The sequence below is a fragment of the Elgaria multicarinata genome, chromosome 16, assembly GCF_023053635.1.
Source record: "Elgaria multicarinata webbii isolate HBS135686 ecotype San Diego chromosome 16, rElgMul1.1.pri, whole genome shotgun sequence".
Taxonomy (NCBI): domain Eukaryota; kingdom Metazoa; phylum Chordata; class Lepidosauria; order Squamata; family Anguidae; genus Elgaria; species Elgaria multicarinata.
The window spans coordinates 9381721-9397262 of NC_086186.1; the positions used below are offsets into that span (position 1 = coordinate 9381721).

General features: G+C 52.6%; 1 protein-coding gene across 1 annotated transcript; it reads left to right on the forward strand.

Annotated features, from left to right (window-relative positions):
* The first annotated feature begins 1187 nt into the window (after positions 1-1187).
* ONECUT1 (one cut homeobox 1) lies at positions 1188-15199 on the forward strand. The gene is made up of 2 exons (XM_063142386.1): positions 1188-2367; positions 14786-15199. The coding sequence occupies exons 1-2, from the start codon at positions 1188-1190 to the stop codon at positions 15076-15078; spliced, it is 1473 nt and encodes a 490-aa protein (XP_062998456.1). The 3' UTR covers positions 15079-15199.
* Positions 15200-15542: the final 343 nt, after the last annotated feature.

Here is a 15542-nt window from a genome sequence, read left to right on the forward strand (position 1 = left end):
GGGGGAAGGGCCAGAGGGAGGGCCTGGTCGACTCCCAGGTCCGGTCCGAAGGAATGAAGGAAGGCTCGCCAGCCAGCCACTCCAAGACCCGCTGCTGCTGCTGCTGCTGCTGCTGCAGCCGGCCTTGGCGCTCGCCCCTCGGCTCTCCATCGGCCCTCCATCCCCAACACGCGCCGCCACCGTCCTACTTCGGTCTCGCCTTTGGCTTGGCTGCTGGGCCGCGAAAACGGGATGCTGGTTCCGCCCCTTGCCCCGGGAACCCGCCGTGCAAGCCCGCACAGCCCGGAGCGCGGAGGCCCCCGAGCGGACGCCGACGCCGGGCGAGAGCCGGTGGAGCGGGAGGGGCCGCTGGCTGCCCTTAGACGGCCAGGCGCTGGGGGTCAGCGCGGCCCGGGCCGGCCATCATCGCCGCGGGCTCGGCCCACAGGAGGCGGGGAGCGTGCGGGGGGGGGGATCCCCGGGATCCCCGGCCGGGGAGGCTGAGCGGATGCCCGGGCTCGCCCGCCCCAGCCTCTTTTGGGGGCGTCCGCACAGCCGCCGCGGCCGCCTCCAAGCTGGACGCGCCAAGCCAGCATCCCCAGAACGCGCGGGGCGGCAGCGCGGAGCCGCAAGAGCCGCCCCAGCTGCCCTGGTGTCAGGGGCAGGGGGCGGGCGGGCGGGCGGGCGCGTGCCTGGGCGTGCGCGCGCGCAGATGGAGAGGGGCGAGCAGGGGGAGGCGCCGTGCGAGTCCCCAGCGCGCATGCCCGCTTGCTGCCAGCCCCGGCAGCTGCATCCGCGGGGTCTGTAGCCAAAGCCGCTGGAAGAGTCAAGCGCGAGAGCCGGAGATGGCGAGCCAGGCGGTCCGGCGGCCCCTGCCCGGGCGGCGGCGGCGGCGGCGGCAGCAGCAGCAGCAGCGGCGGCGGCGCTTTTAAGGGCACGGGGCCTCGCAGCGCACCGCGGACCAGACAAAGGCGCCCGCCCCAGCCGAAAGCCCCAAGGCGCGCCGGCAGCCCCGGGAGGGGGCGAGCGACCCGCCGCGGCCGCCACCTCCGGGCCGCCAACTTGCTTCCAGCTCGCAGCCGACGTGGAGAAGCGCAGCCGGGGGCCGGCGGGCGGGCGAGCCGCGCGCTCTGGGCCGGGGGTGCCTCGCCAGCCCCGCCGAGCCAGGTAGATGTGCGCTCCACGCGCCCGCCCGCCCCCCGGTCAGCATGAACGTGCAGCTGGCGATGGAGCACCTGGGCGAGCTGCACGGGCTGAACCATGAGCCGGGGGGGCCCGCCGCCGCCGCCGCCGCCGCCGACCTGATGAACGGCAGCCCCCACCCGCGAAGCGCGCTGGCCCATCGCGGTGGCGGCGGCGGCGGCGGGCGCTCCATGGGCATGGCGGCCCTCCTGGAAGGCGGCGGCGGCGGCGGCGGCGGCTACCACCCGCACCGGGGCGCGGCGGAGCACCCGCTGGCCGGCCCGCTGCACCCCAGCATGACCATGGCGTGCGAGACCCCGCCGGGCATGGGCATGAGCGGCACCTACACCACCCTCACCCCGCTGCAGCCGCTGCCGCCCATCTCCACGGTGTCGGACAAGTTCCCCCATCACCATCACCACCACCACCACCCGCACCCACACCCGCACCCGCACCCGCACCACCCCTCGCACCCGCACCAGCGGCTGGCGGGCGGCGTCAGCGGCAGCTTCACCCTTCTGCGCGGCGGCGGCGGCGGCGGCGACGATCGGGGCTTGGCCGCCTCCGTGAGCAACCTGTACGCGCCCTACCACAAGGACGTGGCCGCCGCCGCCGCCGCCGGGCTCGGGCCGAGCCTCTCGCCGCTGGCCGGGCTGCACGGCGCCCAGCAAGGGCTCCCGCACTACGCGCACCACCCCGGCGGCCCCGAGAAGATGCTGACGCCCGGCGGCTTCGAAGCCCCCCACCCGGCCATGCTGGGCCGGCACGGCGAGCAGCACCACCTGGCGCCTCCCTCGGCCGGCCTGGGGCCTCTGCACGGGATCGCCCACCCGCACGCCCACCTCGGCGCCCAGGGCCACGGGCAGATCCTGGGCGCCGCCACGCGGGAACCCAACCCGGCCGCCGCCGCCCCGCAGGTGAACGGCGGCGGCGGCGGCGGCGGCGTGGGGAGTCACGCGGGGCAGATGGAGGAGATCAATACCAAAGACGTGGCGCAGCGCATCACCACGGAGCTGAAGCGCTACAGCATCCCGCAGGCCATCTTCGCCCAGCGGGTGCTGTGCCGCTCCCAGGGCACGCTCTCGGACCTGCTGCGGAACCCCAAGCCCTGGAGCAAGCTCAAGTCCGGCCGCGAGACCTTCCGCAGGATGTGGAAGTGGCTGCAGGAGCCCGAGTTCCAGCGCATGTCCGCGCTCAGGCTGGCAGGTGAGGGGGGCCAGGAGGGCGGCGGGGGGGTGGGAGAGAGAGAGATATCCGCCTGGTTTGGGGCGGGGGGGGGCGCGACTCGTTTGAAGCCCAACTCTTTCCCAATGCAGAACTCGTGGGGAGGGGGACACACACACGCGCGTGCCCTGGCAGCAGCCGGAGGCTCTCTGGGTTTGGTCCTCCTTTTCGCCCGCTCCACTGCCTCCCCTTCCCGCTCCACTGCCCCCCCCCCCCCACCCGCTTTCCGAACAGCGACATCCCAGGAGAGCAGAGGAGGGAATTAGAGCAGGTGACAAAAGGCAGCTACTGCTGCCTCCGAGAGAAAGCGGGGACGCGGGGGAGGGGGCGGACAGACGAAGGGCGCCCCTTCGCATCGTGGGGCAGGCAGAAGCCCGCTGCAGCCACGACCTCCGCCTCCGCCCGCTCGGTCCCGGTGCCTACCCTGCTGCGGATAGAGCTGGTCTCCCGAAGCGCAAAGCTCTTCTGGGACATGGGTGTCAGGAGGGGACGCGGATCAGGTCCCCCTGGAGAGCTTCCCCGCTCCTCTTGCCTCCCTCGCCACGTGTCTACAGACACACACCTCGGGGTGCCCAGAGCTGCGGCAGACCCAGACAGGTGGGGTGGGGGTGGGGGTGGCTCAGCTGTTGTGTGTCCACACGGCTTGCTGCTCTGGTGTTGCACGCTGTGTGGACAGCTCCTCCTTATAGGCCCCGTTCAGAAGACAACAGAAAGCCTTATTCACAGTGGTTAAAGCCGTGGTTTAAGGTGTCTTCTGAACGGGGCCTTGCACAAGTGTGGCGGGCCCGTGGGCCTGCCAGACCGTAGGGCCACTGCTGGGGCCTGACGCTGGTGCGTTTTGATCGCCTGGCGGGCTGGCGGGCTTCTTTTCTTACGTTTGAAGCCGGGGTCCGGAGCCTGTCTCGAGAAAACGGTTCCGTCCATGTTGCTTTGGGTGAGTCCCTCCTTGCAAACGACTTCACTGCGAGGGCGAATCGGAACGGATCCTTTCCTTGCTGGAGACATTTGGGTCCAATTAAGACAGAGAAGCCTGCGCGCAAAATGCTCTGGAAACGGAACTTGGGAGCGGCTTCGATTCTCCATCCAGTCGGACACTCGGCTTGGGGAGGGGAGGGGAGGGGGGAGAGCAAAACCCTGGACGGATCGAAGAGGGCGGCCAGAAGATCCCGCTGGGTCCCGGAACCTTCTTTATTTACGTCGGTTGAGAAATGTTGCTTTTTCGGGGTGATTATAGGCGAAACCCCTCCTCGGTGCGACGGGGAACGGGCAGAGAAAACACTGCGGCGTTTTCGGATGGGAGGCACCGTTGAAAGGCCTCGCAGGGACTCGGACCGAGGGTCGCGCGTCTTGGCGAAACCCCCGCCGTCCTGCTGAAAGGATGGAAGTTCCGAGAGGTTCCGATTCCGATTCTCCAGGAAGGGACATATTTCCGTTCTGATCCTGATGGCGACGCCCGGGCGAATCGGCCGCTCTCCTCCTTCCAGGCGCAACTGGGATCGGCGCGGGTCTTCTCCCGGGAACGGAGAGGCGTTGGGGATGGCGTCCCCGGCGAAGGCGAGGCGCGCCTTGGATTTCCAGCGAGCGGCTGCTTCACTTCTGAGGCCCGAAGGAGGCATTTGAGCACCAGCCGCTGCCAGCAAAGGTCCGGGGCCACCGGGAAAGCTCCGCGCCGCCTTCCCCAGGAGATGGCGTGGGTCTCTGCCCCGGGGGTCTCGGACTCTGCCCTGCCCCGTTCGGACAGCGGCGCTCTTCGCGGCTCTGCCCTTTCCGGCACCCGAGAGTTTCCCCGTCTGGGGCGTTTTAGGACCACAGTTTGGTCGACTCGGAGCTCCGCTTATTTGCATGGATCGATGCTGGAACTAAGCTCGCGCAGCCGCCAAGTCGGTTTACACGGCGAGGAAGCGGTGCCAAACCAGTTCTTGGGGCCGGAATGGAGGGGGAGGCGGAAAGAAGCCCCGCAGCAGGCCGCTCTCGGCCCCCCTCATTTCCGCCTCTCCTTTCCTCCCACTGCCTCCCGCTCCCCCGTTCCCCAGAAGAACCGGCCCGCCGGCGGTTCCTTCTCCGGAGAGGCCGGTGCCGTTGATCTCGGCCCGCCCGGCGCTCCGCGGCGCTGCCCTTGCTGCCCTCCTCGCCCGCCCGCCCGGGCAAGGGCATCAGGCGGACGGGCGGAGCGGGTTTCCCCCCCGCATCACGTCCTGGCCTTGAAAGAACCGAGAAATCTAAGTAAGGAAGCGAGAGGTCCGGTTACAGGGGGATGATATTAATCTGCCCGAGCGCTCCCTGAATGCCCGAGAGCGCGCGGTCGCGGGGATGCAGAATTCAATTTGCGTTTGGCTGGAGTAATTTACGATATTTTGAACTGATGTGCATACATCAATATCAATCGGCGCGGGTGCTTTCTCTCTCTCTCTCTCTTCCCCCCCCCCCCCACCACTTAGGAAGATCATCTCACATTTAAAACCTGCTCAAAATAAAATCGATAGCTGATGCGTTCACGGAGGGCAGCAGCGGAGGAAGGCGTCGGCGGGCCGCCCTCTGGGCATCCTCCAGCGGCCGTGGGGGGGGGGAGACTCGGGGGCGGATTTGGCCCCCTCTGGGCGCGCCTTCCCCGCTCCCGGGAGGAGGCCTGGGGGCCCGGGGACGCGGCGTCGAGGCCGCCTTGCTCGCGCCGCGCTGGGGCTGGCTGCAAAGCCGAGCTGGCGGCGGGGGCTTCAACTGCAGCGGCCCTTCCCTGCCGCCTCGCTCGGGGGAGGCCATCGTGCCCCCGAAGGAGCCGCTCCTCGCGCAGGGGAAGGCCGGCTCTCCGGCGCAAGGACGGCGGACCGGCCGGCCGGCCGGCCTTCGGGAAGCGGCTTCCTTCCTTCCTCCCGCTGCGGTCCCGCCGGGCCCCCGCCTCCCTTCTTGAGAGGCCCGTCAACAGCCGAAAAGTGGCGGCGGGGGGCGGGGGCGGGGGCGGGGGGCGTCCCTCTGGCCTGCAGGCCCGTCCTTAGAAAGGCACGATTCTAAACTTGCCTTTAAAGTCTTTGCTTGCAAGAAAAACGTGGAGCGGGGGGGGGGGGAAATTAAGGGGGGGGGAGTCCGCCCCAGCCGCCCGGCCCCGGGCTCTCGGCCCGTTTCTTGCCGCCTCCCGTCTTCTGCCTGGGCGATGTGTGCCCCCCTCAGCCCTTCCCACCCCTCCCCAGCCCTTTCCCAAACGCTGGCGGGGGACGGGGAACGACTCCCTTTCCGAGCTCCTGCGTGAACAGAAAAAATCCGTTCCAAGGAGGAAGCCTTTTAAGTGGGAAAGGAAGAAGGCGGCGAAGGGGGTGAGCCGAGGACGGCTCCAAAATAATCATGTCCAAAAAAGGAAGGGGGAAAAAGCCACATCTGGAGGGAAGGTAGAAGCCAATCCGGCCAAAGAGCCCGGACGAGCTGCGCGGGTGATCGCTTCGGGGCTGGGAAAGAAGCCCTGGAAGACGAATGGCTTTGCAAAGCAAGATCACGGGAGCCCCATGCCGCCGCCCCCCTTTCCTGGTTGACATGAGTCCCGATCCAGGCTGGGCAGTTGGGTAACACTAAAACGTCTGCAACGAAGTGTCTTGTGGTACCTTAAAGACTATCAAATGTTTGGTGTGCTATATGGACTGGAACCCACGTATTCAGAAGTAGGGAGTGTGTTTTGACGTTGCAGGTTTGGTTCTGGAGCGCGCGCGCGCGCGCGTGTGTGTGTGTGGATTGTAAACAGCGAGGTCAGAAGGAAATGGCATGCAAAAAGTACAGACAGCAACGAGTATGTTATTACCACTTACAAAACAACCAGCAGCAGCAGCAGCTGTTAGGTGATAACACAGGCATCTTGGGAACCCTCTGAAAATCAGTTCAATTGATTTATTTCACTGTGCCAACATCGACTCCACATGCCCAGTGTAGCTTTGCAAAACCTGTAAAGGTGATGCAGGAAGCAAATGTCTCTCGCCAGCTTGAAGAGGTGGTGGCAAACCTCCCGTTTCACTCCTGACCGATATAGATGGCTGATGCTATTTTACCAACAGGTTTGGAAATGGTTGCAGTTGTACCCAGTCCCAGAAAGATTCCAAATCCCTCCCTACTGCCGAACGCCATTCTCACACAGCTTCCTGAAGAAGGAGGCTATTGCGGAGGTTACCCACAATGCTGCCTGGATTCCAATTAAATGTAAGGAAAAACTTCCGGACGTTAAGATCTGTACAACAGTGGAACAGTCTGCCTATGGAAGTTGTGGGCTCTCCATCTCTGGAAGGTTTTAAGAAGAGGATGGGCAGGCCACCTCTTATGGATGGTTGAATTGGTTTCCTTGCACATTGCAGAGGGTTGGACTGGATGATCCTTGTGGTCCTTTCCAACTCAACAATTCTACGATTCTGTGAATTCCCTGCTGTGGGACTATGCACTTCCAAAATGATGAGGAAGAGTCCATTCGGACACAGATGGACACCCATCCCAGGTCAAGCTGTTTGTCTGTTTAGCCTGTGACTGAGGCAGTGGCTCTCCAAATTCTTGGGACCAGCTACCTGTTCCTTTTTAACTGGGCAGGCCAGAGACTAAGGCTGGGACCTTCGGTGTATGTAGAGCAAATGTTTGTCCGCTGGGCTGCAGGGCTCATATCAAGAAATGTGATGGGACAAAGAATGGGACATTTTGCTCCTTTTCTTTGTCATCCCCTCCCTCCCCCCTTCCCTCCCCCTCCCCCCCCCTCTACTTTCAGTTGTGCTGGGCAGTTATTTGCCATTAGCCCAGGAAGAATGAAAAGCCTGTAATCACAGCTTGGGGACACTGGATGGAATTACTGATAATCAGATGTGTATTATAAACATATTTGATGACTTATTATGAAGTTGTAATGTGGTGCAGTGGATCCTGATGTTATTACATAATGAGCACTCCAGGGATTCAGTTACAGCAAGTTCTTCTTAGTCTCTGTGAAATGATATTACTGGATGATCACTGGCTTTGTAAAATTAGTGGATTTTATTCCAGGACAACTGCAGAGATCTTTAACATCCTGTGCTTACTTACTCCACCAGACTTGACATGTGTGTGTGTGTGTGTGGGGGGGGAGCAGGGCAGGTGGGGGGGGGCATAAAGATAATTGGATGTCTCACAGCATTGATGGAAATGGGTCCATGGATTTAAACAATTTGGCTCAGCTGTGTTAACATTTTGCCTATTTAAAGCACCTTCCATGGCCCTTTTTGCATCATCAATGATTCTTTGCAAACGAGAAGACCCACTTGATGGTCTCTTAGGAGCCCACACAGCCCTAAAGGAGAGAGGCAGAATGTTTCTTCAAGGAGGATGAGTTGGGGGCAAATGGGAGGGAACTGGGCAGAGATATAATGGGAAGGCGTGAAAAGGAAGGGATATTGGACAACTTTCAGTCCTCCTCTCTCCCTGGGATATACCAGATATCATGTTGATAGTTACCATCCTGACTTTGACTTAGGTAGTAAGGATCCCGTTGTCCCATTTCTTTACTCCAGTGCATTAGTGAGGGACCTGTATCAGTCACCGGGCTTCTCTGAGCTTTCGAACACAGTTCCTCTCTTGTCAGTCTCCATTTTGTTCATCGAAATAGACCCCCGCGTCTTGTACTGGCTTCACCTGTTTCTAAATTCATCACTCCGTACCCTTTGGACCACAGCCAATCAACACAGTCTCTTCTGCTTTGGCTTCTCATTTCTGTCTCTTTTGCTCTGGTATATAAGCATAGGCCTTGCTGACAAATATTCTGATGTGTTCCATGTTTGGGGCTCGGTTGTGCCATAGCTGAAACAGTGTGGTGCCCTTGGTTGGAAATCAGTTCTGGAGAGAGGTTGTTGTCATGATAGCATCTCCCCATAATCGATCAGGTGTGTCTGTATCTGTCAGCACACACCTTGACATCTCCAGGAGATATCTCAGCTTCCTTTCAGCAACGCCATTCTGCTCAGGAGTGTACGTCACATTCCTCCTGTGCAGTATGCACTGTTCATCCAGGAATGCTTGTGTGTAGTGCAAAATGTACTCACCACCATTGTCTGATTGTGGTGCATGAGGTCTTTTGCCAAGTTTGTTGCTGACCACGGTGACGTATTTCTTCAGTATGTTGTGTGTTTTGCTCTTTTCCTTCAGTAGGCACATTACGCAGTATTTTATAAAATCATCCACAAATATGAAAACATACCTATCTGTCACTGCACACAGTTGTGTTGCCTTTAGGTCCCCAAACTAAATGCAGGCTATGAGATTCTTCCAACTTTGGGCTCCTTCAGACAGGAGAAAATTGTATTTCCTTATCGTGGCTCTGCTTCCTCCTTCTCTTCTGCATTTGCACCGAGCTGAAATTACATGAGGAAGAGAGCAATGACCATGTGACTTGTACAGTTCAATGCAATTCAATGTGACAGCACCCTCTAATGGGCGTTTATAGCATAACTTCACTTGCACATGGTGGGAAATCCCGACAAATATGATATATCTCAGAAGAGTCGGGTTCTCTGAGGTTTATTTTTTTATCGCTAAAACTGGGAAATGGAGCAGGAGATGCACGGCACACTGATGTCCTCGTCAAAATGACCCCAAAATATCTGTGAATGGCCAGTCATGAGCATGCTCATTTAAAGACACTCTTTCTTATGTGGAGGGTAATGATGAAAGGTAGCCATCATCCTTGATGTTGATTTCTTCTGGAACAGGAGGTTGGTTGTGGGTATTTATTAAATCCAATTCTCTGTCTCCCTATCCATGCCTTAGAAAGCCGTAAGCAGGCGTCCTTTGATGTTTTAATGGAAATTGTTCTGAGAAAGTCCTCCAGAAGAGAATCTGCAATAGTTTGTTGGCAACGTCCTTGAGGCCAGTTGATTTAAAACCTTCTTTCTTCAACCTTGTTTATTCTTTGTTAATGTTTATCTACAAGTCAGATGGAAAAGTTGTTGCCTGGAACTGGGTAAAAGTCAGCAGAGGCCCAAATTCCTACACATCACGACTTAGATAGGTCCAAAATGTTTTGTCTGAATTTAGGCAAAAGCAAGAAGGAAAAGGAACATTTTGGACCATTGCCTAGATTGAGTGGGGGAAAAACATTATCCCATCTTTATATGCTTAACGATTAATAAGAAATACAAGGTGTGAGCAGCCTATCTGAGGTGCCTTGATATCACCATTTTTGTTCTTAGAGGCTTGGTTTGCCCAAACCTAGGGCGACCATATGAAAAGGACAGGGCTCTTGCCTCTCTAACAATTGTATTGAAAAGGGAATTTCAGCAGATGTCATTTGTATGCATGCAACACCTGGTGAAATTCCCGCTTCATCACAACAGGTAAAGCTGCAAGAGCTATACTAGAGGAACCATATACAAAAGAGGGCAGGGCTCCTGCAGCTTGAACTGCTGTGATGAAGAGGGGATTTCATCAGGGGCTGCATGCATAGAAATGGCACCTGCTGAATTTCCCTTTTCAATACCACTGTTAAAGATACAGGAACCCTGTCCTCCTTTTCATATGGTCACCCTACCCAAATCCGAGAATGGGAAACTGAGCTTTGCAATTAAGATTTCAGATCAGGAAAATGTGCCAGAAAATTATATGATTTTAACTATGGTTGTATTTAATAATTCACGAGCCTTAAGAAGGTTCCAGTTAATGAATGTAAAAATAGGCTTTAAATCTCCATATGTCTAATTCCTACCCTAATATTCTGGGTTAACCCACTGAGGTTGAATCTAGTCACAGCATTTTCTATGTTGCTGAGCAGGATAATTATTTGAGACATAAATACTTTAAGGCTCCAAATAAAAGTTCTCATCCACCAGTACAAAATCTAAATGTGTTATCTCTCATAGTATTTTCATGGGTAAAATGGTCCCATACCATTTATCACTTTAGGAGGAAGTTATTCTAAGCAATATTTTAAATAAATTAAATAATGTTTGGTGAATGCACTTCTCTCTTTGCTAAAATGGAAAGAAAATAGAGTTATTGATGAAGAAATCACAAACCTGGCTATTGTTAACCAACACCCTGATTGGAAATATACCGTCCATCCATGGTTTCTTCCAAAGTTATACTGTAGCAGAATATTCAACAACATAAATCATGAGTTTTGGGACTAATGATCCTGGATTCCTCCATAAAGGCCTTCTTAAGTAAACTGTCCAGAGAGCCCTGGCTATGGGAGCGGTATATAAGTGAAATAAATAAATAAATAAATAAATATTAAGCAGTTGTATACAATTGCAAAGTTATGTATAGCATATACTTGGAAGTCTTCAAAGCAACCATCTAAAGAGGAGTGGATTAAAAAATTTTTGGGAGACTGTGCATATGTATAAACTTACTCAGCAAGTGCAGTGAGCAAAGAATCCTAACTTGAAGAAAGATATTGACACTCTGGTTTCTATTTATTTCCTATGTTGAGGCACTTGAGGCTTTTGATAACATTCCCGCAAAATACAATTGTCTATAGTTTTCCCCCCTGATTAATATGCATAAGCATGCAAAATAACATACACTTGTACACACTCCTTTTATATGCTGTAGAACTTGTATTTTTTACTTTCACTATTGAGCTCCTATTTAGGCTGTTTTATTGTAGATGTTCCATAAGCATAGCAGTTATAGACTAAAGTTTATAATTAGTGAATACTTCAGTGATTTTGATTTATTTTTATGTACGTTCTTCTACTTTTTATTGCCTTTAGTTTGCTCACCTTATTTCAAAATAAAATAAAATTTTGTGTTCAAAAGCAACCCATGGGTTTGCGCAGAAATTCCTTAACCTAAACCTGCACTACGTAGCTATTTTTTTTCCCATTGAGTCCATTCATGCCATGATACAGTTTTAAAATCAAAAGGCTAGTCTTAATTCCCTCTAGCCTGTTTGTAAAGATTTCTAATCACGTAAGTGAACTTGAGTCATTAGAGCCTTTTATTTTATTTTATTTTATTTAGAAGGAGGAATCTCTAGCTATTATTTCTGATCCCACCAGCCCCAGGGCATTAATAAACATTTAAATTATTGTGGATGCATTGTTCTAATTTTGCTTTACCAGATTGTACTACTCTAATAGCACATACTCTAGATAGCTACTTTACCTTTTTGTAGAGGGTTCAATTCATTTTATTGCCAGCTGGCCATTAATCACATTATCAAGGATTCAGAATATACTTAGGACTATTGTATTTGTGGTTGAGAGTTGCCTGCTTTTCTGGCATTAAAGCTGCCCTGATTTTACATTTCAGAGTTTGCCTCCAAGTATAGAGAGGATCATGCTGTTAACCCGAAATCTGTTCAGATATACTCAGAGTGCTGCTCGAGTTCTGCAGTTTTCACACGTCCATATATTGAAATGGGGATAGATTCGTTATATCGACATGGTGTCTCCTTTGTTTTTTACTGGTCACTTTCCCTCTTTGTTAGACCTGTAGTCCTTCTCTTAATCGGAAATGATCTGCCATCTAGTGGATGACAGTATCAAGTGCAGAGAGCTAGAATATACTTTTATTCTACTGGAATTGTTGGCCACCTTAACTGGTATTTGTACAGTAAGGTGAGAAGAAATACTTTACACAAATAAACAAATATTTGGGTTATGGACAAAAAAGCTTAAAGCTTGATATATGTGGAGTCAGACACAAATGTTAAATATTAGGTTGCTAAATGCAAAACGTTTTCTAGACTCCCCCAATTCAGTTGCAATTATAAATGGGAATATTGAAAACTATGTGATATAAATGTCTGATGCCCTCTCCCTTACTTACTTCAAATCCCACCTCAAATCCCATCTTTTCCATGAAGGCTTTGGCACAATCTTTTCATTCTCATCCACTACTGTAACTAAGGCCTTAGCTAGACCTAAGGTTTATTCCGGGATCGTCCTGGGGTCATCCCTGCCTGCTCCCAGGATTGAGGGGAGACATGATAGCACTCTTCAAATACTTAAAAGGTTGTCACACAGAGGAGGGCCAGGATCTCTTCTCTATCCTCCCAGAGTGCAGGACACAGAATAATGGGCTCAAGTTAAAGGAAGCCAGATTCCAGCTGGACATCAGGAAAAACTTCCTGACTGTTAGAGCAGTACGACAATGGAATCAGTTACCTAGGGAGGTTGTGGGCTCTCCCACACTAGAGGCCTTCAAGAGGCAGCTGGACAACCATCTCTCAGGTATGCTTTAGGGTGGATTCCTGCATTGAGCAGGGGGTTGGACTCGATGGCCTTATAGGCCCCTTCCAACTCTGCTATTCTATGATTCCCATGTGTGTCATTTGCATGAACAGGGATGACCCCAGGACGATCCCGGGATAAACCTTAGGTCTAGCTAAGGCCTTTGACTAAGGCCTCATCTACACCAAGCAGGATATTCCACTATGGAAGTGGTATGAAAGCGGTATATAAAAAGCAGGAGCCGCACCACTGCTTTATAGTGGTATTGGAGTGCACTGACAACTGTTGAGGCCCATTGACACATACTATATACTGCTTTCATACTACTACATCCTGCTTGGTGTGGCTCTTGCCTTTTGTATACTGCTTTCGTAGTGCAATATCCTGCTTGGTGTAGATGAGGCCTAAGTCATGCAGCTGAAACAACCACGTTTTGCACCCTTGTTTACTCCTCTCTCTGCCTCTACTTCCTTGCTTGGTTCCCCTGGGTCAAATTTTAGATGGTAACCTCCTTAAGGTGGAGTCCTGTCCTCTTGTACTTTGTAAACTCCTTGGGGCAGGGCACTTTGTACTCTTCCCCTCCAGCTCCTCCCTTTATGCGTCCTTTTATTAGCATAAAAGGACGCATAAAATTAGCACTCATATCCTTGTAACGAAATGGGGGTTGGACTCAATGGCCTTAGAGGCCCCTTCCAACTCTACTATTGTATGATTCTATGAATGTGTTTTGAAATATTCAATTTCCAAACACATCCAGTTACAAGGATATGATTGCTAATTTACCCCCACATCTGTTTCAGCTCCAGGCCCATCCCTTCCTGTTCTCCACACGGAAGGGCAGGATCATCGGCAATAAATATGAACACTAACTGTTTTTAAATGAAATATGTTGTTATTTGAAAAATATATTCAACTCTTTCTTCTTCATTTTTTTTCTGATTGTTTATGTTAATGTTAAAAACCTCTGCTGAAGTATCTAATTCTATATCTAAAATTAGCCTGAAAAATACTTACCAAAAGGTTTCTTGATAATATTGTATGTTTCTAAGCTCATGTGTCATGTGGTGAACAGAGGTGTAATTCAGTGGTTTGAAGCACCTGAGAATTCCTGAGATTTGCCTATAATTTATAACTTATTTTATATAGTTAGCACTAGAATTAGATAAATGTTATTTACTGATAAATAATAGAAATAAGGAGAAGATTAGGTCAGTTATTGAACAACTTTGGTTGTTCACATTTACTGGTAAAATGCCAGATTTTTAAAAAACCTCTCCTTTAGCTGAAAGTGTTCACCACATTCCTGAAATTTCCAAATAACAGACCTATTGAGAGAGAGAGAGAGAGAGAGAGAGGGAGAGAGGGAGGGAGGGAGAAAGAGGGGGAGAATGGCCTTAGCTAGACCTAAGGATTATCCCCAGGGCCGGTGCCAGACTATTTTGCACCCTAGGCAAGGTGAGCTACTTCCCCCCCCCCCAAAAAAAATGCCAACTTTGATTTTTAAGAACATATGTTTCCGGGGAAAAAGAAGAAGCACAAAACTTGAAACTGTTAAATTTATTTTAAAGTGCAAGAAATACGTCATGCCAATTATAGCAAACAAATTGGAAAGGAACGTCTATGGGTCTAAAATACATTATTTAATAGGAATATCACCTCCAAATCATCCCCCCCAACTCACACGCATGTGCGCACACACACACACTCAGCATCACTCACTCCAAACAAACACACGCATGAACACATGCATTCACTCAAAGGCCCCATGCACCCCATTCACTCATACATTCTCTCTCTCTTCCGGGCGCGTTCCAGAAGTCTGAACATGGATCCGCCCCACCCCCACCCCAGTGTCCCTGGCTTCGCTTCGGATGGGCAGGCGTGGGGTGCCATCTTGCCCACCCAGGCCCAGCTGAATCCTCGGGCCGGGCCGACTCACAGCCAACGTGCGTGAGTGCTGCCCTGTGCCCGGCACCCCTCTTAGCTTGGTGCTCTAGGCAGTTGCCTGAGTGGCCTCTATGGTAGCATCGGCCCTGATTATCCCAGGCAAATGGAGGGGTCGTCCCTGCCTGCTCCTGGTATCCCCTGTGTGTCGTTTGGATGTACAGGAATGATCCCGGGACGATCCTGGGATATAGTTCTGGTCTAGCCATGGCCAGAGAGTGGGGGGGAGGGAGGGGGGGGAGATGACATATCTTTTGCCCAGAAGCAAAGCTCTTATATGCTCTATTTCATTTCAGCATGCAAACGGAAAGAACAAGAGCATGGGAAAGACCGAGGAAACACCCCGAAAAAGCCCAGGTTGGTCTTTACGGATGTCCAGCGTCGAACTCTACATGCAATATTCAAGGAAAATAGGCGCCCTTCCAAAGAATTGCAAATCACCATTTCACAGCAGTTGGGCCTGGAGCTGAGCACCGTCAGCAACTTTTTCATGAATGCACGAAGGAGGAGCCTGGATAAATGGCAAGAGGAGGGCAGCTCGAATTCAGGCAACTCATCTTCTTCCTCAAGCACTTGTACCAAAGTATAAAGGATTGACCACGAACTAAAACTCGGTGGAAAAGCTTTAAAACAAATGAACAGGACCTCAAGAAAGCAGGTTTATACTTAAAAACACTTTTTAAAAGGCTATTTATACGTCCAAAGAAACCAAAGACTTCTTTCATCTGATTATGACTTTGCTCTAAGAAACACACTTTACTAGGGATGATGGTTTGGAAAGAAAAAGTCCGAAAAGGAACAAAGAAACCAACCACTGATTTTTACACCTTCGTCTGTGATCTTTCCCACCACGCTTGGCTGGCTTGTGGTTTGGAGTATGGTGATTACTTGATACCAATGAACCTGTTTTCAGATACGGCTTTTTCGGCCAAATCTACACCAAGCAGGATATTCCACTATGAAAGCGGCATGCGGAGGCAGGACCTACACTGCTGCTTTGTAGCGGTATTGAAGTGCACTGACCACTGTTGGGGCCCAATGACACATGCCATA